The sequence below is a fragment of the Plectropomus leopardus genome, chromosome 20, assembly GCF_026936395.1.
Source record: "Plectropomus leopardus strain MGB_pleo_1.0 chromosome 20, ASM2693639v1, whole genome shotgun sequence".
Classification (NCBI taxonomy): Eukaryota; Metazoa; Chordata; class Actinopteri; order Perciformes; family Serranidae; genus Plectropomus; species Plectropomus leopardus.
The window spans coordinates 5,105,617-5,132,114 of record NC_142195.1 but is presented as its reverse complement, the minus strand read 5'-3'; the positions used below and the strand labels follow the sequence as shown (position 1 = coordinate 5,132,114).

The following is a 26,498-nucleotide window of genomic DNA, read 5'->3' as shown; positions in this document are numbered from 1 at the left end:
CCATGGCTTCATACGTCTGTATTCTTTAATTTCAGGTTTTCTGAAGGAAGGGAGGCGTGAAATGCAGCTGAGTGGCTTCGCCTGCAGTAGAAGAGACAGACGCTACAATGTCAACATGTGAAAAATCTCATGTTGCCAGAAGCCTCTCTCTCACTTCACTTAAAGTAACATCATTTATAATATTTTGGAATTTTAGTCAGATTTTTGATATTTCCACTGATCCTTTTACGCTTGGATTTGAAAAAAAATGCACAAAAACAGTTACAGTTCATAGAGGGAGAGGTCATGTTGGCCTGGGGTGTTTGTGAACCGTGTTCAACAACAAGCTTCAAAAAAACTGAATATATCTTATACTGTGAACTGTTTATTGGTACAATGAATAGTTTTCTTTGCAGTGACATTTGCATTTTTTTTTTACAGATAAAATAACTTTAAATTGTATAATATTCCTTATAAACTCCTTTTCATCATTTGTTTTGTTTTGTACCATAAGTAATATAGTTCTGACTATTTTTACTTTTTTCTTTTTTTTCTTTTATGGGGGAGAAGATAAGAATGGATAGATAGATAGATAGATAGATAGATAGATAGATAGATAGAAATATCTCATCAATATTTCCATATCTGTGAGTCAAAAGAGAACTTTCTCGGGCCAGTTGTACAACCAGAAAGGCTAAAAGCATCGAAATCCTATAGAATCTGGATATTAGTATTTACTTTCAGATTTAAAAACATTTAACTTGATGAATACAAAGCAGCTTATTTCCCCAGGCTGAGACTACTCAACTCTTCCTTTGACGCCTAAAGATGTAGCAGGATTTAGGATCACCTTTAAATTTCATTTCTTCTTAAACTACGTTAAAGGAAAATTACAATAAAGTTACCTTGTACTTTGTAACACGTTTTATGTCTTTTTTTTAATGAGGTCCCAGACATGGGAGATCAACTTGTGGCAACTCGGGGTCTAATAATAATGTAATAATGTACTGTATACTGAGGGGGGCAGTAGTGCGCCTCAAGCTTTATTGTCAACCCCTGTAAAAAACAACAGAGGAAGCCAGTATGAACGCTCGCTCCGCCTATCTGGATGTACTCTGTGTAGCTTAGCTTCAAGCGGGCTGACTCTAAAATAAATATTATTTAAATAACACTCTTTAAAAATAGAACGGTTTTATCAATTTGCACAATGAGTGGGATACCAGGGACTGCTGTCGTCCAGGTCACCAACTTGTCCTCGGCTGTGAGCAGCGAGCAGATGCGCACTCTGTTCGGCTTCCTGGGAGACATCGAGGAGCTGCGACTCTACCCGCCCGAGTAAGAGCAACCTGCCACGGCATGGCTTACCAGGCAACACCGCGGATCTGCGGCCTTGCTGCGGTCCAGTAAACATTAAAATTAATAACTAGCAGCTGTAATAAATTACTAACCCGCATTATTTCCCTGTTTATTTTCTCTTTCACAGCAATGCCCCTCTGTCTTTCTCGTCCAAAGTGTGCTATATAAAGTACCGAGACCCCTCCAGTGTTGGTGTGGCGCAACATCTCACCAATACTGTTTTTATTGACAGAGCTTTGATAGTGGTGCCATGTGCGGAAGGTGAGTGCAGTCCGTTTCGTTCAAAAGGATTTAAAATGAAATGTCTGAGTTGTCTCAGTGGACTTGCAATGGCCTTCTCCCCTTGAAACCAACCGTTTGGTGTTTTGGTTGTATCCTGGGTTGTTGTTTTCAATTTATTCGTATGGAAAATTGGCAAGTTGTGCCACTGGGTAGTTCTGACTTTAGCCACATATTTGACACAGGTGACGGGCTTAATAAAACCTTAGCTAGCTCATTCTCATAGCCAGGGTTTCTGTTTGTCACAAGGTGGTTTCTACAGATAACATTACAGCTATGCTGAATATTTCTGAAGCTGCAAGACATCACTATAAACACAGGTTTCTCTGGAACAATTAATTAAAAAAAAAGAAACTGCCATTAATGTTAGTTGTTTCATGGAAATGACAAAATAAGTCCTTGGCATCAAAGTTAACTTTTCTCTCTCCCTCATCTTTTGGTGCGCCTTTTCGTTAAATTTCCCTCCTATTTGGTGCCACTGTTGTTCCCTTGTGTACAGTCAAAAAAAATGATATCACGTCTAACTTGATGCTTTTTGTCCACGTGACTTAGTGCTGGATGGCTACTGAGTTTATTAATTTGGTTTTGTATGTTTTTTCTGTGTGATTATGTGTGCATATCAGATGACTAGACTGGCCCAGCTGTTACACTACACTAGCCTGAGTCAGGCATTGTTTTCCAAGCCACTATCCCCGATCGGGCCAACGCAGCCTTCAAGGGGGAATGTGACCAGGAGAATAGCCCGCTGAACCTTCCAAGATGGACACCTTGTCTCTTTTTATTTATTTATTTATTTTTTTCTTTTTCGGTTTGTTTCCTTTAATACTTTCCCATGTTGTCCACTCTCTACTGTCTCTATCTAGAAAACTACAGTATTGCTTATCTCTAGCTTTGTGTTTATATTTGTTATTTTGGTTTGTTGTTTTGATTATTGTCCAACCCCCACCCCCCTCTCTCTCTTCTGCTACAGCTGCAGCTTGTGTGTGATTGAATTCTGTCCAGGTTGCTACGGCATACCGGTGGGATGTGTATCACACATGGGATGCTAGGAGGATCACTAACACTTTACTCTCTTGTCACCTGTTGACATAGTGAGAGGGCTAGACATGATAAAAGTGAGACCCAGCAGAGTCTTTTTAAATTCTGTTTGCACCTTTTCACCTGTGCTGAAATCTGTAGTATAAAGGTTTCCCCTTATTTTACTACATCACAGCTCTGGTATGAATGTTTGGTATTTATTAACCTAGTCACTCTCCACTGAACATCATTTTTTCCCTTTTAACTTTGAAATTCGTGACATTAATGCTGTGCGTCGTTATTTGTTTTATATATTTCCTAGCACTACAAGACCTTTTCAAATGGTAACTCATGCTCAGTGCCTCCAGCTATAATGAATAGATTTGTAGTTTCTTATTGGTCTTAACGCAGCCCTTTTCTCCAGATGTAATCCAGAGTGGAATGAGCAAAATCCCTAATTGGTTGTTGTTTTAGTCTTGGCTAACATTTCTTACAGTTCTTATAAAATTGTTGTTCTTTTCTGTATCTGATGTCCTGTGTGCTATTAGTGATGCAGCCATTGGGGTTGTCTTGTGTTGCACACCTTTCCAACACTGCGAAACGATCGCCCCCAAGGAAAAGCGCCCATGCTTGATATCGTATGGTTCATGACCAATATGTTTCCAGTACAGGTGACCCATGCATCAAAGTGTTGACTCATTCACTGCATTGTGTTTTTTTTTTTTCTTTTTTGATCTATGAAAAAGAGACCAAGGACAAAATCAGTGTTTCTTTTGTTTTTGAAAAAAAGAAAAATTAAGATTATTGAAAATAATAATTTTGAGAAGATTATTTTAACAAAGTAAGGATGCTCGGTCTCCAGTTGTAGACAGTAGAACTCTTGTAGGCTGTATGGGGAAGTGTATGCTCTCTTTCTCTCTAGAATACAGTGGGCTAATTGTGCAGACATAGAGGAGACAGAGAGAAGAGTACCTCTATTGCCTTCACTAATATCTGCTTCTGTCCTGCAGGGAAAATCCCAGAAGAGGCCAAGGCCTTGTCACTTTTGGCACCTGCTGCCCCAGCGCCCAGTCTGATTCCTGGTGGAGGACTGCTGCCAATTCCTACTCCGGCTCCGCTTCAAAATGTGAGTCTACAGCTTGTGTCCATCTTGTTGTCGTCTGTGTCTGTTATGTAATTAAAACCTGTGTGTGCGTGTGTTTTACACTTGCAGCTGAACCTCCCCATAGTAAATCGGCTGTCAGCTGCTCTGGACCCCACAGCATCAGTGCTTTCCCAGCCCCCCCTCATGGGAAATGTAGACCCTTCAAAAGTTGATGAGATCAGGAGGACCGTCTATGTTGGCAACTTAAACTCACAGGTAATGAATTGTCAAATCTGTGCTCACACTGAAAAAAAATCACATCACAAGCACAAAAAACATAATGGAGAGTTCAGCAGAATTTGAGTCTGAATTACTGCTGAAACTGTAAAAAAAAGAGGAAAAAAAGTCTGTAGGCTCTGTTTGTGATTGGTAAATTTATATTCCAGTGACATAAATTTGCATACAATATATGTCACAATACAGTAATCAGTTTGTTAATTCAATCAAAATTTTTCAGAATATCCATATTGTACTTTAATGCACTCTCTTATTTTCTGTCTTTATTTGGAACTTCCATTCACACAAAAAAAAAAAATAACTGCCTCTTATGAACAACGTGCCTCATCAATGATATCTTCCTGAGTTATTTCTCAAGAAAAGTCAATGTCAGATTCATAGTGCGTTGAACTGCAGAATTATTCGCATTTATTCAAATCCCTCTGTCCTCCTCACTGGAAAGTGGCGGTTGATCCTAATTAGCATAAATGTCCCACCAACCCCCATAAATGGGCATGACACTGCAGAGCCGTGTGCATATACAGAAATATAGATACAAGAAGGAGAAAAAAAAGAAAGGTTGAGAAAATTAATTCATGAATGCCCAACCAAAAGTCGAAAGAGAGACTCCAGACGTAAAAAAAAAAAAAAAATATATATATATATATATATATATATATATATTTTTTTATTTTTATTTTATTTATTTATTTATTTTTTATATATACACACACACACACACACACACACACACACACACACAGACTTGGACAAATTTGTTGGTACCCTTACAGCACATTGCAGCAATGTTTCATTCCTCCTGAAAACTGATCGAGTTAAAAGCAATTGTCTCATGTGTTCCTGTGTTCCTTTGGTATGTCACTGAGTAAAGTATGTAAGTAAATGTCAATTTTCATTAAATGTGGAATTAACAATAATTGGTGCCTATTACTTTGTGTCATGTTATTTCAGAGAAAATTGTGGGGTCTTCTGTTTTCATGGAAGGGTACCAACAAATTTGTCTACATCTGTGTGTGTATATATATATATATATATATGTATATATATATATATATATATATATATATATATATATATATATATATATATATATGTATATTTAAAAAATTAGAGAGTTTTTTAAGTGGCAGTACTTAAGCAGGAAACTACTGCCAAACAAGCTGTCGCATTTAGTAAATTCATTAGCGGATAGATATTAACACAGAAAAGATGCATCTAGCAACCTCATTAACATTGTAATGTAAAATGCCTCACTTCTATCCTCACTCTCTAGCCGTCCATCGGTATTCCTGATAGATTTGGACAAATTACAGTCTCAGCTAATAATGGTCAGAGCAAATAGTTTGTTCATAAACTCTTTGTGACCTCTAGAAAAGATAAATGAAGCCCTTTAGTGCTATGACGTGCAGCATGACTTCTTGTCAGTCACTCGAATAATCTCTTTTCTTCAGCAGCCTTGTGTAAAACTTGTCATTTAATTTATTTAATTCTTTCTTTCCTCAGACCACCACTGCAGACCAGCTGTTGGAGTTCTTCAAGCAGGTGGGAGATGTAAAGTTTGTGCGAATGGCTGGAGATGAGACGCAGCCGACGCGCTTCGCCTTCGTAGAGTTTGTTGAGCAGGAGTCCGTCGCCAGAGCGCTGACCTTCAATGGAGTCATGTTCGGAGACAGACCCCTGAAGTATGTGTTTATTGTTAAAAGATCATTCGACAGAGCAGCACAGTCCAGTTGCACACATTATTAACCCTTAGGGACTGTTTAGTGCATTTTACACGCTTTTCATTCTTCATTGTTTTGTTAATTTTGGCATACATATTGGTGAGATTGTGTATTTTTGTTTAATCTTGGAATTTCAAGATCAGCTCCTACAAGAAGTCTAAAATACAGTGTGAGCAAAATTGTTACATTCACATGGTTAAGTGCAAAAAATGCTACTATTCAAACTGCAATGTTTGATCCCACAGCCATCAAAGCATAAAAACATGCATTGTATTATTTCTGGGTGTCTTTCTGGGATTTTGCCTAGGAATTTGTATTTTACTATTTTCCACCTGATAACATCATTTTTACCATATTTGTTATATGGAGAAAATACATGCTATTTCCACTAGATGCACTGTCACAATCAAGGCTGTGATCATCTTAAAAAAATCGACTTTGCATGTAGTATATTGAAAATAATTCTTTTTTTTCCATCTAAAAACATACTGGCATCATGACCAAACTGGCTTTTAAAGGGTAAACATTTTGAGAATAAGTGAATACTGGTATTAGACATTTATGATCAGGACAGATCTTGGTTAAAAAAAATAAAGTCAATGAAAGTAGAAAATGATATCTGTGTATAATTTTTTTCATACCCTTATTTAGAAAAGCGCTTTTTGTGTGCAGAGCTGTATGAGTGTAAGCATTTGACACTGCACAAAAAATAATAATGTAAAAAAATCAGCACTGATGCTAATCATTGACATATCCTAGGTTGTGATAATAAAAAAAATCTACTTAGTATGTAGTATATTAAAAATAATTCATTTTTTGATATTAATGATCAGGATTGATGTTGGTTAAAAAAAATCTCAATGAAAGTAGAACATAATATTAATGTTTTTCTTTTTTTTTGTCTTGATTTGAAAAGTGCATTTTACGCTCAGAGCGATACGAGTGTGTGTAATATTAAAGCGGGCCCTAAGAAATGTGTAATTTAATCACTGATAATATTCTCAAAGACAGATATTTGCTCAAAACTGCATGAATCATGAAAAGGAACAAATACCCTTTAGTGGTGATTTTCACTTGATATTGTTTTGTGTCTTTCAGGGTTAATCATTCCAATAATGCCATCGTAAAGCCCCCAGAGATGACGCCACAGGCTGCTGCTAAAGAGCTAGAGAGTGTGATGAAGAGGGTGAGGGAAGCCCAGTCTACCATTGCTGCTGCCATCGAGCCAGGTACGACGTTTTGATTTGCTGCATCTATCATGGTTTTAATAATCCATGACTGAAGATGTCCTGTTGCTGAGACTGCTGCTCTTCTTCTAGCTGACTCAAAAAAGCGTTCCTCCAGTCGGTCCAGAAGGTTACGCCGCTCCCGCTCGCGGTCTCGCTCCCGTTCACACTCAAGAATGCGCAGGAAAAGGTCCCGATCGAGACACAGGTGCCAAACTTAGAAAGATTTTTAGATTTTACTCACTTGATGCTGTGATCATCTGACTGTGTCCAGTCACTGATGTTGTTTTCCCTCCTGTTGGAGAAGACCGGCGCCGAAGCTGTGGCCGAGGAACGACTCCCACAATTCCCGAAGCAGCCACAGGAGGCGCTCTCGCTCCAGAGACAGGAGACACAGTCGAAGTCGCTCGAGGTATGTCGGGAACAAATACTGACTTTTACTTTAAGTGGTTGTTGTACATGCTTTGCAGTGTAATTTCTATTCAGCTGAAGGATGCTGGGATACTTTGCCTCCCTTAGATGTCATATGCTTCCTATGTTTTTCATTTACTGTGTTTCTGGTTCTGTGTCAATTGAACCAGTTTCTACATTCGCTTGTGATTTTGATGGGTTACTCCAGCTTTTAACCCCATAGTCAAACAACTGAATTAGCCTCGCCATTGTTTCTAAAACCTGGTACACACGGTGCAATTTTGTGCTGTCCCAGTTGAAAGATGACCGTCGCTATAGAAATGTGGCGCTATCTATGGGCGTGGCTCTAAAACGGTGGTCCTGCATCTCACAGAAAGAGAGCTTCAAGGAAGGCTGTTGTCACGGTTGTGCAATCAAAGAAAGCTGGGGATAAAATTCTGACAGTGTTAGAAATTTGGGATGAGAATCTCACTGTGTGACTGCTGTTACGACCTACACCTACTGACCGACCAATAGAAATGCAGCATGAAATGACGCACTGATCAGCATGACACTGCTAAATGCTAGTAGATGCTAATACTTGCTCTTGTTGCAAAATTGACTTGCCACATTCACATCCTCCTCTTCTTCTGACTTTTTTAACACACGTAAATGCCACTAGAGCGTGGGTTCAATTCATTTGTTTACATTTTGCTCTTAACACTACAGCGGCGTAGATGGATGATGTACGCTGATGGTGTTGTGTTCATGCATTTTGACGTCGATCGACGTAGGTGTTAGCCTGCGATTCAGTAGCGCAGTCTGTATACATCAAACTTGATTTGAGTTTGTTAAGATCCATGTCGCAGAGTGTAGCTGCACTAAACGTGTAAGATTGCAAAAATCTCACAGTATGAACTCCAGACTCAAGGATGAACTGATATTTATCTCTCTGTGCAAACTAATTTTAATGTTCAAACGTCAAGGTCACTGTGACCTCACATCCGTCTCAGTCTCATGAACGCACTATATCAAGAATGCCTTGAAAGAATTTCCTTAAATTTGGCACAAACATCCACTTGGACTCAACAGTGAACTAATAGGATTTTGGTGGTCAAAGGTCACTGTGACATCCCAAAAAGTGTTTTTGAACCTGAATATGACTCCAGTGCCACCCTGTTGTACCTAACCTAAGCAGGCGGTCATCAGGTACTTAATGAGTCTAGTAGCTGCCTAAATATAGCTCCTGTTTTTTCTCAATGGGGGAAAAATACTCTCTTCTTATAAACCCTTAATACAATTAGGTACATGGATGTATGAAGGATTTTTATCACTTTTTTGTTTTTGTGTCTTTAATGCATGTACTCTCAAACTGCTGTGTTTTCTGTAAATAGCTCATATTGTCTCCACAAAATGTGCCTCATCCAGTTAATGTTTTGTTATCAGGGGCCACAGGAGGAAGAGTAAGGATCGGTCCAGGAGCCCTCGGAGGAAAGCCAGATCACCCTCACCAAAAAGGTAAATCCGTCACTTCACATCAAATCCTCTCCAGCTGTTTCGGGATGTTCTAGATGTTCCTGCGTCTCCTGTGTTCGTACTATGTTGCTCCTATGTTTTCTATGTGGATTTTATATATTTATTTATTTTAACTTATGAATTTATATTTTATTTCCTTTTATTTGTGCTTTTATTGCTTCTGTTGTTGTTCTTGGTCTATTTCTTTGTATAATTTTATATTGACATTTTATTTCTTGCATTATTTGTCCTCTGGTTTTAATGCTGTTCTTACTCTTTCTTAGTTTCGTCTCACTTGTATTCAATAGGACTGTTTGGCTTTCTGTTGTATGGCCGTCTGTGTATCCCTCCTTGCTTTGTTTGTCAAAGCACTTTGTAAACTCTGTTTTTAAAGGTGCTATATAAATCAAGCTATTTATTATTATTACGAACCGTGTGTGCACAATATATTTCAGTGATTGTGTCTCTAAGATTGTGATTGGCCCTTTTTTGTTGATATGTTTGTTTTGGCCTTTTTCAGAGGCAAGAAAGACAAAAGGAGGGAGCGCAGTAGGGACCGAAAGGAGCGCTCCACATCCAGGAAGAGGAGCCGCAAAGACGAGGACAGGATAAAGAGCAAGGCCAAGCCAATGAAGGTAATACACCTCACACTCTAGATCACCTCATTTAAGTAACTTGCTTGCGCAGACACTCGCCAGGACAAAAATCTGCTGATCAGCTTCCCCTGGTCGACCACGCGTGTAAAAGTGTTGCACTACTGGTAGCTGAATGAGTCGAGCTTTTTTGCACTAAAAGGTTTCTCAGGGCTGAAGTGTAAAGTGAGGTGTCTGTCCCACTGCCTGTCTGCAAATCGCTTCTTCCCTTTCTTCAACAGACCCCCCTCAGTAACCTTTTGGCAAATGTTAAAATGTCATTCTCCTACTCATGTATCAAACCACGTTAACTCTGACCTACTTTTTAAAGTTAAGTATAAAGATCACACAAAGGCGACACATTTTCGGCGTATCACACTCCATCTTTGCTGTTGATAACGATCAGCGTTCAACAAATTGCAGTTGAGCAAATGTTCTCCACTGAAACCACTGCGAACCCGCTAAAAATGTTTCAGAGTTGCACTGCAGAGTGTCTACAGTCTTGTCACGTACTACAGTTCAGATGTCTTAAGGGATACTGACTTTTTTCTTTCTGAAACAATATAAACAACCTTATCCTCTCATGCTGTCAGTTGAAACGCTGCACTTTTTAGCCGCATCATTAAACGTCTAATAACAGCAAACCTTTACTGTGTAATGGAAACAGAGAAAAGTGAAGGAGGGCAGCGCAGGTACATCCTCATCTGTTCACTGTGACAGAGACATCTGCAGCCAGGCAGGATTTTGTAACTCAGTTATGACAACAACACACACTTTCTAATTTCTTCGACTCTTATTAAAAGTGGTTCTTCACATCACAGATGAACAAAGGCCTTAAAACTTGAGTTTTACAAATAAAACATGAGACTTGACTTTAGGTTATTAGAGGACTTTTGTGTGTGATTTAGTGTGTAATCCCTAACTGTTAGGCACAGCAACAACAACCACAGCTGAAAGCAAAATTGCTACCAGCTTCACAGTGGTGGAGTTAGGTTTACAGCAACTTCAGTAGTGTCAGGTCAGTGGTGTCATTAGGCCTGGGCCTCCTGAATGTTTTATGGACAGCCCCGGACTTTTCAATGTCGTTTAGCGACTTACTGCTCAGAGTAAAGTCAGTCAGCAGCTCCTCTGTCCTCTCTTTCCCTCTCCTTTATATTGTAAACCTACTTGATGCTATACATAGAATATTCTTCATTGCAAGGGTACTTTTTTGTATTTGGCAGGTTTGTGTAATTTCTTTCAAGTTGTTATTATTTTTGTCAGATTAATAATATTTTATACTGAATCTCATTCTGGGTAACTGTTGTTGTTTGCAAACTTTGCTGCAATTTTATGTTCTCATAAAGAAAACCATTATCGCAAAAATACACTGAAATATCATGATAATATTTTAAAGCCATATCACCCGCCCCCTATCCAGTGTCTTTATGGTTGGATTTATGATTTTTATGTGTGTTTTGCACAGTGCAATTTTTGGACTGAAGTATTTATCTTCATACCAGGTCCATTTGTAAGAAATTACTGCCATATTCAAACTATCCTGAGCAAAACTTCACTAATTTCAGTCTTCCTGTCCTCACAAAATACTAATAACAGATACTACAGAGTCGGATAGACCATTGTGTTTTTATTCTGTTGTACTGGTGCAGTGCCTGTTCAAACATGCCTGTTTGGAACAGACCAGTGGCTTGGTCTCTGGTTTGCTGCTTGCAGTTTTCTGGAGAGCTGCTCATACAAACAAAAGTTTTGAATGCCTCTGCCGCTGCCAGTACTCATGTTTCCAGTGAGAGAAAGGGTGAATAATTAAGCAAGACTGTGTTTGCACAGGGTCCTTTAATCTCTAAATCCACTCCTAAAAAACACACCCAGTGGAGGTACTAATTTCCAATTAAGCCTCATAGTCACTTGCTTGAACCACCTTGATTATAAAGTCGAACATGTCCCTGTCTTTACCACCGCCAAGTGTGAAGCAGATCAGATGACTGGATTTCTGGAGACATGGAAAAGACAGATTGAGATTTCTTGTTTGATAGTTTGATTATTAAGTACCTCTCTACCACGGCATCACGAGTGAGATTTTTTTTGAATTTCACTCTGACATTTGCGTCAAGCTTCAGCCGACCAGATTTGACCGTTGCTCCTTCGACTTTCAGGTGGAAAGGGACTATGACAGAGAAGAAAAGGACGACTATGAAAGTGACAGAGAAGGCTCGGTGCCATTCAGCGAGGACATGATGTCATCACCCTCCACCCAGCATAACGGCAGCTACAAAACTCACAGTGAGGAGTATGCATCTATGGGTGCAGACGACACCAAGTGACTTTTACATGTAAACTAATCCTGCGTATACACTCATACACACCGGATAACCACTCACGACGGCTTGTTTTTCTCATCATCACCACCATCTCCGGTTCTGCGACCTGTTTTTTACAGCTCGGTCTTGGCAACACATGTATCCTGTAATTCAGCGAATTTTCAATATCACACTTACAAGGCAGATGAGCACTCCGTACAGCAGAGATGGCCTCACCTTTCCTGTTTAGTAGGGAAGAATTTGGGGCCTTGCAGAAGATGTATATGATCAATATAACAGTGCAACACTAAATACAACAGGCTCAGAAACAGTTCAACAATAACTGGACAACAGCGGCTTCCCAAACACAGTGTTTGTTGCAAAGCTTTAAGGCAGATGATACAGTGTCCACCTCCCATATATGTTTGCTGCTTCAAGAGCTCAGTCTTGTACCTCAGCAGACGAGAAAAATGTGTGTGTCTTGTCGAGCCTCAGAGACTCCGTGTAGTCAGAGGAGACAGTCATATTTTCCCAGGCAGAGATCCCACAGGAAGAACAGACTTACTACTTGTTTCTCCAGCAATTTAAAGCCAGATTTTACTTGTAGCTTTGTCCTTGGTTACATGGATATTACCTTATTTTAAAAAAAAAAGACCAAAGTTTTCTGTCCATTCCTCCTCCAGTGACATCTTGACCGTACACTGCAATAGCCCAAACAGCCTGTAATGCCTCTAAGACTCTCAGTATTTACGTCATACTGTAGCTGCAGTAAAGTTTTAGTCTTGAAATTGCAAAAAGCAACATGCAGCAGCCATCTGCAGTGACAGTAATAAAATGTTTGTATCATACATTATGCATCATTTATTTGTTAGGCTGGATCAGCAAAGAGATTCTGAAATGTTTGCCTTTATTACTACCCAGGCACCACTCGCCTGTGGTGCATGAGAATCAGTGGAAAAGTACGATATTCAAATGAGTCAGCAATACACAAAGGACAAAATGTCAGGGAGCAGTTAAATGCAGAAAATTTTGAATATTTAATCTGCTCAATATGTGCACAAATGTAGGCAAAGCTTGGACTGGCAGCTACTCTGGATTGCAACACGTTTTGAGCTTGGAACACTTCTTCAGGCAGCATTTAAAGGTGCAGCCAGCAAATTTTTATACACTTTATGTCAAATTTAGCAAATATCCCCTCAACGGTTTGCTAGTTGTCCATTCTGTGTGTGTGCAGAAATAGAAATATGGTGTTGACACAAGGCCCTAGCTTTGAAAATGTGAAGTTCCTCGGGCCGAGCCATATAAGAATGTTCCAGCCAATCAGTGAAAGGAAGCATTCACACAAAGGCACAGGACAGGGAGAAGGCCCTGGATGTATAACGAGAGAGGCAGCAGGAGCATGAGGTCTGATTAAAAAAAAGCGTCTGATGGAGAGCTGATGAGAAGGGTGTATTTGTTTGATTGTTGAGTTCAAATAATCCTTCTCTCGATTTGCTGACTCCACATTTAATACAAACTGTAGGAAAGTTCTTGGCAAATGACTGCAGTAAATTCATATTATTCTGTAATGTCCATCTACATCTGTTTCTGTCTGGCTGTTGAGGGAAAAGTTACTTTATTGTCAGTTGTAACTGAGTGACTTTTGAGCTGCTTTACATTCTGCCTGAGAGCTCCATTTGAATTGTCCGTTTCTCGAATGACTTTTAATTTACTGACAGCCACTGTTTTCAGAAGCAACTTTTCCACTGCACAAAAAACCTGCTAACACCCGCTACCATCTGCCTTTTTAATGTGAAGGGAAAGGTAACAAACGGCATTCACACCTGGGTCAAATGTCTTGATTTTTGATGAATGCTCTAATTTTAGCTCCTTTACTGTCGAGATATAATGGTGCTCCACTACAAAATACCGCAATTCTCCGCCCAAGCAGCACTGGAACATTGTTCTTAAGTAGTGTGCATACAGTTTGAAAGAGAGACTGAACAAGTAAGAGATATTTAAAAAAAAGTAACCGCCTTACAGTTTTCACATGCCTCCATGCTGCATTCTACTGTTTAATAACCTGTGTTCTGGCCTGTCTGTGACATTGAACATGACACTCCAAAAATAAATAAATACATGCACATATAGAAAGGCAAACTCGTCTGCTGCAGAGCTGTGAACGCAGCTCTGCTCTACTGGCAATGGGAAAGCAGTCTATAGCCTGTTTTGGTGGGTTGAAAAAAAACCCAAAACACCTACATGCGCTAATATTGGTAGAATAGGGGTAGGAGTTTGCTTGGACTGCATGAGTTGCATTTTGTAAAAACAAAGATTACCCATATGAAAAAAATCAATATAGTTTAATCCTGGCCTTTACCATGTCACACCAAAAAGGAAGTACCAATCAAAACAAGGTTATGCCTATGAAACCACGTAGTGTATTTTTATTGGATCAGACGAAATGGTCTTTAAAAAGTAAAATCTTTAATTTCGTTTGTCATTACTGACACCTTGTAAGGTAAAAAAAGTAAGCTTCCCTCTTTCTGAATGAGTTCCCATGAGGCAGAGCTCCTGGCTTTATTCTGCGGCTGTGGCCTCGGTGTGGCTGTGACAACAACTTATATTCTGTTTGCTCATTTACAGTGAAACAAATGGTGCATCACATATTTAATACGCATTTCTTCAAAGTGTAGTGCCACTCTCGGTGTGTGGAAAAAGTCATTTGCCCTTTGTGTGTTTTTGAAGGGCGATATGGGCCTTTGTTTCTTGTTCTGCATCATTTTTCTCCAACTGGATACCAGAACGTCCTGCAAAATGTACGCTGCTTGAAGTGCTGCAGTTATAAGAATACAGAATGGCATAATATTCTTTCTGTTTACCTGTTGCTAATATATAGTTCTCAAAAGATCTTATTTGGTCAACATAAATACATTGGTCTGTTTTTTTCTAAGGGTGTACATTTACTTGCATTTTTATATTTCTGATTAGTTGCAACAATGTATTATGTTCCTTTTCCTGTTATTGTTGTAATGCTGTGATAAAAAAGGTTTTATATATATATATAAAACAAGCCTATACTGTAAAGATGACGGTGGTGTGCAAAATGTCGTCGGCTCATATTGCTATAGAAAGTGAGATGCAGACAAAGCCCACAGCGGCTGTCTGTATGTGTCACAGGTCAACAAACTGCGTGCAAGCACAGAGGGGTCAAAAAGTGCCTAGACTAAGATTGTACAGAATATTCTAAAAAATATGGAGACTTATTGACAAACATGGATTTATTGTTTAGGATGTTGAATAGCTTAAAACTAATGAGATGTTATATTTGAGTATTGTCAGCTGTCTTTAGTAATGAATAGAGTAGACCGAGCATTCATGGGACTTCAGTGGATTTGTCTTTTAAATTTTATTTTTTCTGTCATTTTTTTGGTGTTTCAGTTTTCAGTATTGTGATCGTGTTAAACTGTATCTGCAAACTGGCCCCAGATCAGAGACTTAAATTCCACTTTGGTTTTTGCAAACCAATATTTTTATTTCTTTTCCCGCTTTTTTATGTACACAAAGCTTTGGATTGAAGTGGTGAACTCGTGACAAAATTTTAATATATAAAAAAAGCATTTCCAACGCAACAAACAGTATGTAAAGATTTTATTTTTTTATATCCGTGTATCCACTATGTACGGTAAACACTGTAGAAACAATTCATGGTTTGCTCCTGGGGGATTGGGCACTTGATATCTGTGTGTGGAACTTGGTGTAAAGGTTTGGTAACGCTGTTTTTGAAGAGCTTGGATGTGTGTATGTGGTCCTCCTCAGTTTGAAACTTTGAAATGATACATCTGATCTGTTTCCAAAATAACTCAATAAAGAGACTTTTCATTCAGTTATTTTGCTGAAGTGCTCTTGTTTACGCATAAAGTCAAATATGACGGGATGAGTCTCAGTTACGAGCATCAAACTATTTGCTTACGAACTTTACATTTTGGATTTCGTAGCATCAGCTTGCAGCCTCTGTTGGTTAGCGGCACTATCTGCTAGACTTGTTCTTGTTCTTGCACCTACCAGAATGTCTTCACGTTAACTGTCAACCCTGTTCGCTGCTTCTTGTTTAGTGCTACAGAGAGTGCAGCTATTGGTTTTCGACAGTGTTCGTATCATTGAACTTCATCAGTTTCAGTTGGTTGCAATCTGCAGAAAAAATGGAAATAAGATACTGTATTTGTAGGGATGTATTTGAAGTAATGTACATATGCAGTCTTTCATAAAACAGCAGAGATGTTAATGTGCATGGACAGAAGAGATTGTTCAAGTAGTGCAGATACATAGATGTATAGTCAAAAGGTAGAAGGAGGAACAAACTATATGAACTTAAACTAGACATCTGTCTTTATAAGTATATATTTATACCTCGTTACCCAAGTAAACAGTAATTTTGACAGCTGTGTATTGCTGTTGATCGTTTCTCTAATAGTCAACCTCCAGACCCTGCAGACTGCCGTATAGACCTCATTTGATACATTCATGGACAATAGTTCTCCTGATGCTGTCTTCTGTATGCTCTGCAGTTCGATTCCAAACTGTTCACAAAATCGAGTTTGGACTGGTACTAAATTGTCATATATAGTTCAGTCCTGATTTTACCACAGTCGTGTCTGTGTCCTCCAGTTCTCTTTCCATGACCTGCATGGATGTATTCGCGGGCACACCCTGAAGCATCCCTTGCTGGAACATTTCCATTGTTGTATAATCACTTGTAAAGGCAAAAGGAGAAATCGGAGGGTTTGTCCTTGGGATGTTTGGTAATGTCTCTGCAGTAACGTCAGGAGGGATATCTCCAGTTGCATCCTCAGTGTCTCTTTGGATCTGGCCACAAGTCATTTCTGTTGAGTCCCTCTCATCCTCTGAGGCGTGAAGAAGTGGTAACATTGATGGTAGCGTGCAAGCAGGGATCACAACTTCTTTCTCGACTATCTGAAGACTGTTTGTGTCCCATTCCTCCACCCTCAGAGTGTTGATGGACTCTAGTAGTTCCTGAGTGAAATAAAAAGGATCTGATTACAGTTTACCTCTGGCTGGCACTTTTAACTGCTTCCATAGGAAGTTTGCAGATTACTGTTCTCATTACCCTAAACTGATTCTTTCAAATCTGGCTGGTAGTTTTGTCAGACTTCCACAATGTTAAAACTGAAAACCCGTGATTCAGTTATTGAAAGCAAAACCTACTTTACCTGCACACAGGGTCCTTCCATTTTTTGCACTGCATCGCTGTTTACAGGGCTCGGTATGCTTGGCCACATAATGGCTTTTACTCTAGATAAAGAAGGTAGTGGAGAGGAGATATAAATATTTAGCCATGTTAAAAATGAATGACAGCTCAAAGACAGTGACCATGATGCAATGTACCTTTTTATTATCACAGATCCGAATGTCAGCACAGCAGCCACAACTGCAAAGATTATAATGACACCACTGACATCAAAATGTCCTAAGAAGTGAGGAAAAAAGGCAGGAAATATGCAATAAGTTGGGATGTTTCTTTGCAAGTATCAGTGTCAGAGATTCAAAGATGTTTGATTGATACAACCTTGATCTTTTGTTTTAAATATGCTTGTTGCTTTGCTTCGTTCTCCCTCTCCCGTCTGGGTGAAACCTGATATCTGGACCTGGTATGCTGTGCTGCTTTTGAGACCCTTTAATTCATAGCTGTTTAACTCTGGATCCACTGTAATTTCTGCAATCAGTGAGGGACAGTTTTCAGCATATACACATGTAACTTGGACAAATCAGGACTGCATTTTCAGATACTATATGATCAGTCACTCTTGGTACAATGGGTGTTTGGCATGCTAGCAGCAGCCTGGTGGAGGAATGTCAACATCATTTAATCAGTCGGTTGATCCAAAACTTTTGTCCATAGTGAAATATTGAAGAATATTTTTTGTTCAGTGTATTTATACCAGGCAGCAGCCTCTGTGGCTAAATAATGAAGCCAACATGCAAAACCAAAAACTGCAGTTCCTCTAATGGCCACTAGAGGCCTGCTCCCAAAGTAAGTCAGTCCTCATAGATCCCCATGTTAAAATTACCAACTTTACAACAGAAATAAACATGTTGACAGCCTGGTCCAAAGCAGTGTTTTGCATCAGCAGCAGATAATTATTGACACATTGCTGCTAGCAAACTTGGACTCTGCAAGATTTTAACATCCAAATTCCAAAACAATTTAGGCAGGACTATTGTGTTGTTGAGGGAGTGTTTAAATGTAAGTGGCACATTAATTTTAATACCACTTGTAAAAACCCATCAACCATTGCTGGCTTCCTTCAGAATTTACATATAATAAGAGGAATAGCATTTCGCCAAACAGCTGTACATGCTAAACACTGACAGTTTATACAATGTGCCTGGATTGTTCAAACAAACTCTGACAAACAACAAGAGGGATATTAATAGGCTCACAGCGGTGGCAGCCAAGGCAGCAAAATCTGTATCAGCCGACTAAAGAGGATGGCAAAAAACACAACTGCAAAGGCCGCAGTCGGTTTTTAGTTTGTACCAAACATCAGCATTTGAATTTCACTCTGACATAGTTTAAAAACCTCTAGAGATTAAGACAGTGGTAAACAAAACAGCAGGCAGAGAGGAAATCCCCTGATAACAATGCATTCAGAAGCTGTGTATCTGGACTTTACAGTATTATCTGTATTAGTATCAGTATTATCAAAGTATTATCTGTATTTATGGATTAGACAAAAAAAACAAGTATAGAAGTTTCTGAGTGAGTAGTGGCTTAGTTTAAGGTGGATCATGCTTACTTCTCTCCGTGCTCGCCCCCCTGCTGTGGTACTCGGTGAGATAGATGATGTAACCCAGTAGAAAACCTCTGAGTTTGTCCTCTGGGATGGACGACCACTGCAGCACCACTGAATTCAGCGTCTCATTGTAGCTGCTGATGTTTGCGGGACCGCTGAGTGGAGCTGTGGCAGCACAGTATCAAGAAGTCAGACTTCTTTTATATATATATATATATATATATATATATATATATATATATATATATATATGGGTAGAATAAGAAGAGAAACTGACTGGAATCTGTCAGCCTATTAGAGATTTTTTTGATCCTGCTGAATTACATGTATAGTTGCCAGCTTCTTACCATTAATTTAAAGTGACAATACTTTAACTTAACAGGACCGTTACATTTATTTCAGTTTTCTACACTAAACTGTAAGGTTGCAGTATAATATTGGCTCCAAAAAGCATTTACATTTACAGTGTTTTACTGTATTTACAGTAGATTACTGTTGAAATTTGGCCTCATTTTTACAGCAGTTTGTTACAGTGCACCTTGGTCTGGAATGAAATATCAAACTGTTTATTGGATTTCCAAGAAATGTTGTACAGAAATTAATGGTACCCAGAGGATACATTATACTGACTTTATTAATCCCCTGACTTTTCCTGTAGGACAACCAGCGGGTCAGAATCCCACTTATCCAGTGAAATATCTCTACATCTGCCAAATTGATTATTACAATAATTTAGTTCAGACATTCATGCTCCCAGAGGGATGAATCCTAATGACATTAGTATTATCTCCTGACTTTCCTTGAAAGGCCACCAGCGGCTTGATATTTGAAATGTCTCTGCATCTGTGGCATGGATTGCTTTGAAATTTGTTGCATCATCAGGGCTAAATTAAAATTTGTCCATACACTGGTGTGTCTATCCAACAGTTTTCTTTACAAGCATTGCAGCATTTCATCATAGTAATATACAATAGCAGAAAGGTAGTAGGCCTGTGACTTACATGCTTCAGTGAAATAAAACTGTGTGCTCCCATAGGTGCTCTCACTGTTGTTGATGCGCTTCATGTTGCAGGTGTCCTTGTCTGGCCGAGTGTGAAGAGTGATGCTGTATCTCTTATGCGGTTCCAGAGCCTCTGAGGATTTAACCAAATAACTTATCTTGGATGGCAGGAAACTAAATGTATTTCATCATATTCCAAAAAAGAAAATTCCATAAATTATGTTTGTATATTACTAATTTAAATCAACAAATGTGTTTTCGGAGAAGCATAGTGCCACCTGAATTCAGTTTATTATTAACACTGTGAGGATACGTTCTTAGAAATTCTTTTCTGGGAAGACACATAATGCATAATGTTTATACAGACTGTATCTGCAAAATTTTAACTGGCAATTATTTGTTTGTTGTCCAGTATCCACTCATAGCAGCTAAAGCAGTAATGTTTTTACGCTCATGTTTAGGCACTTAAAGCTCTTGGATATAGTTTGGGAAATATTGTGGTCTTACACAATTCAAACCACCTCAAACTTTCACTTATCTGAAAAAAGTATTTTTGTTCCCTAAACCTAACCACAAGCGGGACTCAGGATGTGAATCGTGGAAAGTCCTCTGCTTTTTACAAGAAAAGCAGCAGGAGAGACTGGGGATTGTTGGCACACAGCTACTTTCTAATCAGGAACAAAAATGTAACTAAAAGCTGTAATTAAAATGTTTGCTTTCTTGACCTGAGCGTATCAACCTTGTTAAAACATCTGAAATCCACTGACTTTTTTGATAAGGTTAAAGGTAAGGTAAAAAAGTAGTCTATGGACTAAACTAATTATGTAACTAATGAACAGAGATATTGGAAATGTGTTACTTCTAGTTAAAAGACATAATAATCAGCTACATCTTGATATAAGATTTGAAAGTAAGTGATTGTAGCTGGCTGTCATTACTTCTCAAAGTTGGGTCAAATGTGAGCAGAGTTGGTAGGCACATTATCTGTTGTAACAGTTTAACTGTAACCATATTTTTAAGCAATTACAGCTATTTGTAAAGATTAAAAATGTCTTCATTGGTAATTATTATTTTGAATGTTCAATGGCAAAAGTAATTAGACTTTTCCACTGTGCAATAGTCAAAACATGTAGTTTGGTTTTAAAAATGTGCAGGTATCATAAATGTTTGAGATTTCTGGTCCTTTTTTTAAATTAAATGTTCAAATTGATTCTATTTGTTGCTATAGAATTTTGACATTGTGCCAACCAACCCCATAATAGATTTGGTTTTCACAAATGCACAACATTACTTTTAACAAACAAACAAACAAATAAACAAACAAACAAACAAAAAAACAACTTAAAAGAACATTTGTGTACATTAAAACATATATTTATAGCTTAGACTGTAACTCTTTATCTGCTGCTGGTGAGATTTTTCTAATAGAAATGATGCCAGAGAAGTATGGCAGACAGTAAAAAGTGTGCCAAACGACCCCGGTCTCCCCTACATATCTCACTCCTCCTTTCTTCACATAACATAATCAAGGCGCAAATTATATTTTCGAATGAACGTACTTGGCAAAAGAAATTAGCAGCGTGTAAACAAAACTTCTAGGGCACATGGTTGATGAAAATTTGTGAATATTTCTGCACCTGGTAATGGAGCCAAGGTCCTATTGTTTTGTTTACGCTGATAAAAGGACATGTAGACTGCTTTATGTCCGTTCCTCATCCACTCCACTGAATAGCAGACATATTTTTTGATGAGATTGTCTTTCCAGGAGATGGTAAAAGACGTATTGCTGTGGACTATCACGTTCAGTTTCCCAGCTCCCATACCTGTAGGGACAAAATTCATAATAAGTTTTTAAATCTAATCTTAGAGTTCTGTGACCTGTTTCCAAAAGTGAAAGCTTGGAAAACAAGAAAGAAAAAGCTGGATGACAACTCACTGGGCATGTCTTGTCGCTGTGGTATTGCCTGGCTTACAGCTGGGGAGGTGCTGGCGTTATTCACGGCACTGATGTTGAGATGATATGCAGAGTATGAGAGAATCAGTCTGATCTCAGGCTTAGTGGTGCTGATCCGCTCACATGGGGCCTCTCCTGACGCTTTCCAAACGGTTACATAGAAACCATCATGCAGCTCTTTGGCAGAAAACTAACATACAGGGTCATATTATTATTTTAATAGCTACAGCCACACAGAAGATATATTACCCATTATGTTTCTTGTAGAAATAACATTTGATTTAAAGAGACATTTAAATAAAACTACCTTCCAGCTTAAAGTAAGCAGCCGGCAGCCTTTTCCCTCTGCAGTGTCAGAGTCCTCAAGGCTCACAATGACAGGCTTTGTTGTCAGTTCTGAAAGAGGATATTTAATGTGAAAATAAGACGCACTATTTTAGTTACTTTTCCTGTTCTTATAAGCAAATAGTGGAGTAAAAACACATTTCATATGTATGTCATCACAGTTAACACAGTAAGTAGAAACTGCTTCTTTTCAATGTTATGTTTAGTTTAACCCAATAAAGGATAAAGCAAACTGACCTGATGGGACAGTGTAGGCTTCACTCCATGCACACCGTGGGCAGTTTTTATTCTCAACACACTTTATCTTCACAGTGTAGGACAGTGAGGAGTTTAAATTCTGCATGATGCCGTTGTCTCCATTTTCTGATTGCGAGGATGACTGTGAAGCATAGAAATAAAGAGAGGCCTATTTTGTCTTCAGTTAAGTCAGTAGTTAAATCGTAATTTTTATTTAATCTGCTATTCTTGTCAAGATCTGTTAAGTGAGAGAGACATGAGTACAGTGTAACAAACAAAAAAAATAAAAATGGCTGGACTTCTTGTCTCTAAAGTTAAACTAAAGGGGAACTCCAATGATGTGACATATAAAGGTCAGTTTATTCATGATGAAGAGCATTACTCAGCTGCTGAAAACAGCTGTTTGATGACTTCTGTAGGTTTATGTATTACTCAATCGGCCTCCCATGCACAGGCCCAGGGGCCCATAGTGCCAGGGGTCCTGTGGCCTTCATCTTCAAAATGGCACTCAAACTTACATATATTGACGAGAAAAAGACTCAGACAAAAAAATCCACAAGGAGACACAAAGTGCCTACAAAGTGACACAAAATGAGCAAAAACAGACAAAATTACCTCAAAGAGACCCAAAGCAACCACAGTGAGACAAAAATGACTGAAAAGTGACACAAAACAGGCAAAAAAGACACAAAATTACCTCAGAGAGACACAAAGCAACCACAGGGAGACACAAAATCTCTACAAATTGATATAAAACAACCAAAATATACACAAAATTGCCTCAAAGTAATAGAAAACATCAAAAAGACCCCAAGTTACATCAAGGAGTCACAAAATGACTCCAAAGCGACATAAAACAATTACAAAGAGATACAAAATGACTACAAAGCAACGCAAAACAACCAATAAAATACACAAAATTACCTCAAAGACACACAATGTGATGACAGAAAGACACAAAACAACCACAAAGTGTCAGAAAATGACCAAAAAGACCCCAAACCACAAAAAATGGAAAAACCACCAAAAACCTCAGCATATTAGCACGGTCATTTTAATTATGTTTGCATGCTGACACTAGCTTCTAGCTCAAAGTAGTCCTACCGCTGCGACTAACAACAGCCTCGCTATAGCCGCTAGCATCACTGTCGACTTGTAGCATTGTTATGACCGCAGTTAATAGAACCGCAGTAATAAATCACTTGAGAGGTGCTTTAAAACCCCTCAAACAAACCCAAGTGTGCCAGCTCACACCAAAAGTAGCATCAGTAGCCGATCAGTACACGGCTCATTCTTGTGTGTGGTGGTAACGGGGGTTGAACTCTGACCTGGATCCATGGCAGACTGCCCAGCACTTTGTATTTCACAGAGTGATTTGTTATGTCCTTTATGTCTTCTCGTTGCCAGCTGACATTCATGACTAGTGTTCCAGCATGGCGGCGGAAAGACACATTTCGTGGAGGACCACATCGCACTGAAATGTAAATAATTCAATAAATAATAAAATAAAAACAACCATTTAGTCAGAGATGAATCTTTAAAACATATATTAAAAGAAATTTGCCCAGAAAAACATTCATCGTTGGACTTACAAATGCTTTTCGGTGAAACACTGATAACTGCTTTGGTACAGTTCGCTGACTCGTTGATTTCAAAAACCTGAGCGGTCAGGTTTTCATTTTGATACGCTTTAAACTTTTTAATGATTGTTTCACTGATGTTGTAGTAAGCTTTGCAGTAGCTTCTGCCTCTAGAAGGAGAAACCGTTTGGAAATGAGCTGTCCATCCTCAAAAACCACAACTTAGTTTTGGTTTTTTTTTAAAGATGAAAATCAATATGACTTCACAAACAGCAAATGATAAATTCAGTGGAGAAGAAATCCAGCTTACGGTTGTTGTAGAATGAGTGTGTATGTCGTCCTCTCTGATGCACGCTTTCCAGGTTTCCACACACAGTCTATTTTATTCTGTGTTTTACCAAAACAATCCAAATCCTGGACTCCATCTGAAGACAGAGTCAGTGTGCAGTCTTAGTTAAGTTTAAAAAAAACTCTATTTTTCCAAGTTTCTTATCTTTTATTTTTCAACTGATGATTCAGTTTAGGGTGACTCAGATGTGTCTTTACCTTGGTGAATGCCACAGTGCTGATATATGGAGGTAATGTTCTGTATGCATTTCACTGGAACATAGTATGAATATGAAGTGAAACTAGATCGGTTAATCAGATATTTTGTGTATTATCTCACAGCAGAAAACACAACACTATATACACTTTTTAGGAAAAAATTTGATAATAAAATTTGATAATACTTAATAATTTTTTTGCAGACTAACCCCCTAGAAACAATTTATTAGAGAAAATATGAAGAAATCACTGATATTTGAGTATAAGAATTCTGATTAATAAGTTGAAATGGTTTGACAAAAAAGTAAAATATCCCACCTGCACGTGGTTCTTGAACACAAGAGGAGAGCATAGTGCAAAAAAGGACCAGACCTTGAATGGCAACAACAGCAAGAAGTTTTAGGCAAAATCTGCTGTAAATGCTAAATACAGGAGTTATTTGAATTGAGCAGTTCACAAAAAAGTTCTTGAAACTTAATTTGGTAATGGATTTAACCCTTTGAAAACTTGGGTCTTGTGCTCAGTTCAGTGTTTTAAACCATTTAAATCTTTGAACCCAGAGCAATTTGGTTTAATATCTTTCACAAATGTGAAAAAAAAGGCGCAAAGCAACTTTGCAAGAAATGTCCCACAAATTGCAAGAAATTAGTAGACTGAGAAAATCACTTTTCTGCCGGTAACTTTTCTGCCAGCATCCTACTGGTATTTTACAGTGTCACTACCCTTTTTACTTAAACAGCATACTGCTGTTACATTGAATACACTATTTTACAGTAGAATATTTACGGTGTTTACAGTGTAGTACTAACATGCATGTGACTTCTTTCCTGCCATTATGCCTACTTCTGTTAAAATGAAAAATACTGCATATTGTGTCAAAACATACATCAACGATACAGCACACAAGATTTTGCAGTTTTTTACCGTATTTTGGAAAAATGCTACATCAGAATTTGGCTGTATTTTTACAGCAGTTTGTTATGCGTCATTTTTAGGTCATTTTCTTGGCTTTTTTTAACCTTCCTTTTTCTGCGCTAACCTCAGATCATTTTCTTGTACTTTTTCATACTAATTTTGTGCTATTTGTTGGGTCATTTCTTCTAGATTTTCTGATTGCCTTTTTCCCCATGTTTTTGAAAGAATTAATAGGCCAAAAACCTATAAAAACTTGAAAATTATTCTCTTTTCTCCATAAAAAAGTTTAAAATAATCAGTTATGAGTTACAAAATGAAAAAAAGGGAAGTTTAAAGATCACTCACCAAGGATGAAAAAATATGAATGGTTTGCACAAGAGGAGCATTTTGATTCTAAAAAATCAAACTGATATCCACGGCCAACCATGTTGCCTGGGACTGAACCCAAGACTGAAACCAAGAAGCCAAGAGAGTGGGCTTGAGGGAAAAATGATCACACCCACATTCTGCTACCATTCAAAGCCATGGTGCACACAGTAGCTGCTCACTGAGAGTAAACAAGGAGGAAATATTTTTGGAGGAGTTATAGTCAGCGTGGTTGGGCGGGGACACCTTTTGACACATTTTACAGGACTCGCAGAGACTAAACTGACAGCAGGTCCCCTTGAGTTTGCAGAATAACTGCACTTCTTCTTTCTGCAAATAGAACTACTCAACATGTGATGTGCCGTTTCTAATAACTCTGACATGCAGGTAAACCTAGAGATGTGACTGTGAAGTTACTGAGCACAAGACTGCGTGACTGAATTAATGTCTCTGTCCTCTGAGCTGTTACTGAACACTCAAATGTTCACGATGACTCAAAGAACAAAAAAAGTTTTGTCCTGTAATTTCAGGAACTCTTTGTGCTCATTTTGCTTTCAAAGAACTGAAAGTCATTTTGCATTTGCAAATTGTGCCATGCATACAGATGTTGTGTTTTGCAGATGTTTCATTTTGAATCAGAGGTGCAGAGTGTTTTTGAAGGAGTGTTTTAGAAAACAGTTGGCTCCCATCACTTTCTACAAGTGAATGGTTTTAGGGACTGTAGTAGAATGAAAATATAACCTTTGTAGTAAAAGTGTGCTCTGTTGAGATTTCCTGTACAGTAAAACATAAAGTAAAGCAAAGTACAGTAGCATTTAATTCATTGGAGTGTGAGCAAATTAATTTGATTTTATTTGGAAAACTTGGGGGGAAAAGGCAATGAGCTACTTGTCAAGAAATGTCCTGCAAATTTTAGAATTTGGTAGCTTAAGAAAAATATTTTTAAAAAGCCATGGGTAAAATGTCCA

The 26,498-nt window shown here is 38.4% G+C and overlaps 2 protein-coding genes across 4 annotated transcripts; one reads left to right on the top strand and one right to left on the bottom strand.

Moving 5' to 3' along the window:
- The first annotated feature begins 1,055 nt into the window (after nt 1–1,055).
- srek1 (splicing regulatory glutamine/lysine-rich protein 1) lies at nt 1,056–15,658 on the top strand. Of its 3 annotated transcripts, none has more exons than XM_088071559.1 (12): nt 1,463–1,596; nt 2,238–2,422; nt 2,585–3,302; nt 3,642–3,757; nt 3,845–3,991; nt 5,516–5,694; nt 6,832–6,962; nt 7,053–7,167; nt 7,267–7,371; nt 8,796–8,867; nt 9,385–9,499; nt 11,650–15,658. In XM_088071559.1, the coding sequence occupies exons 3-12, from the start codon at nt 3,272–3,274 to the stop codon at nt 11,815–11,817; spliced, it is 1,179 nt and encodes a 392-aa protein (XP_087927685.1). In that variant the 5' UTR covers nt 1,463–1,596; nt 2,238–2,422; nt 2,585–3,271; the 3' UTR covers nt 11,818–15,658. The 3 variants fall into 3 exon arrangements, with proteins under 3 accessions (XP_087927683.1, XP_087927685.1, XP_087927684.1); XM_088071558.1 differs by having other exon boundaries at nt 2,238–2,729; nt 3,180–3,302; XM_088071557.1 differs by lacking the exons at nt 2,238–2,422; nt 2,585–3,302 and adding an exon at nt 1,056–1,314.
- Nucleotides 15,409–25,611, bottom strand: LOC121959491 (leukemia inhibitory factor receptor). Its single transcript, XM_088071556.1, has 16 exons — nt 25,510–25,611; nt 24,568–24,621; nt 24,250–24,303; nt 24,014–24,128; nt 23,716–23,873; nt 23,452–23,597; nt 22,124–22,265; nt 21,849–21,937; nt 21,524–21,731; nt 21,225–21,410; nt 19,589–19,720; nt 18,591–18,752; nt 17,360–17,506; nt 17,179–17,260; nt 17,004–17,085; nt 15,409–16,806 (listed from the first exon to the last, which is right to left on the bottom strand). The coding sequence occupies exons 1-16, from the start codon at nt 25,589–25,591 to the stop codon at nt 16,390–16,392; spliced, it is 2,256 nt and encodes a 751-aa protein (XP_087927682.1). The 5' UTR covers nt 25,592–25,611; the 3' UTR covers nt 15,409–16,389.
- Between the last annotated feature and the right edge of the window lie 887 nt (nt 25,612–26,498).

What these genes read in the sequence shown, in the direction of transcription:
- srek1 (XM_088071557.1), top strand. Translation starts at nt 1,187, where the DNA reads ATGAGTGGGATACCAGGGACTGCTGTCGTCCAGGTCACCAACTTGTCC. An exon ending in CTCCGGCTCCGCTTCAAAAT is followed by an intron (nt 3,758 to 3,844) that starts GTGAGTCTACAG and finishes TTACACTTGCAG; the next exon opens with CTGAACCTCCCCATAGTAAA. An exon ending in TTGGCAACTTAAACTCACAG is followed by an intron (nt 3,992 to 5,515) that starts GTAATGAATTGT and finishes TTCTTTCCTCAG; the next exon opens with ACCACCACTGCAGACCAGCT.
- LOC121959491 (XM_088071556.1), bottom strand. Translation starts at nt 25,591, where the DNA reads ATGGTTGGCCGTGGATATCAGTTTGATTTTTTAGAATCAAAATGCTCC. An exon ending in GACCTTGGCTCCATTACCAG is followed by an intron (nt 19,721 to 21,224) that starts GTGCAGAAATAT and finishes TTAAATCCTCAG; the next exon opens with AGGCTCTGGAACCGCATAAG. An exon ending in GGGGGCGAGCACGGAGAGAA is followed by an intron (nt 17,507 to 18,590) that starts GTAAGCATGATC and finishes CACTGATTGCAG; the next exon opens with AAATTACAGTGGATCCAGAG.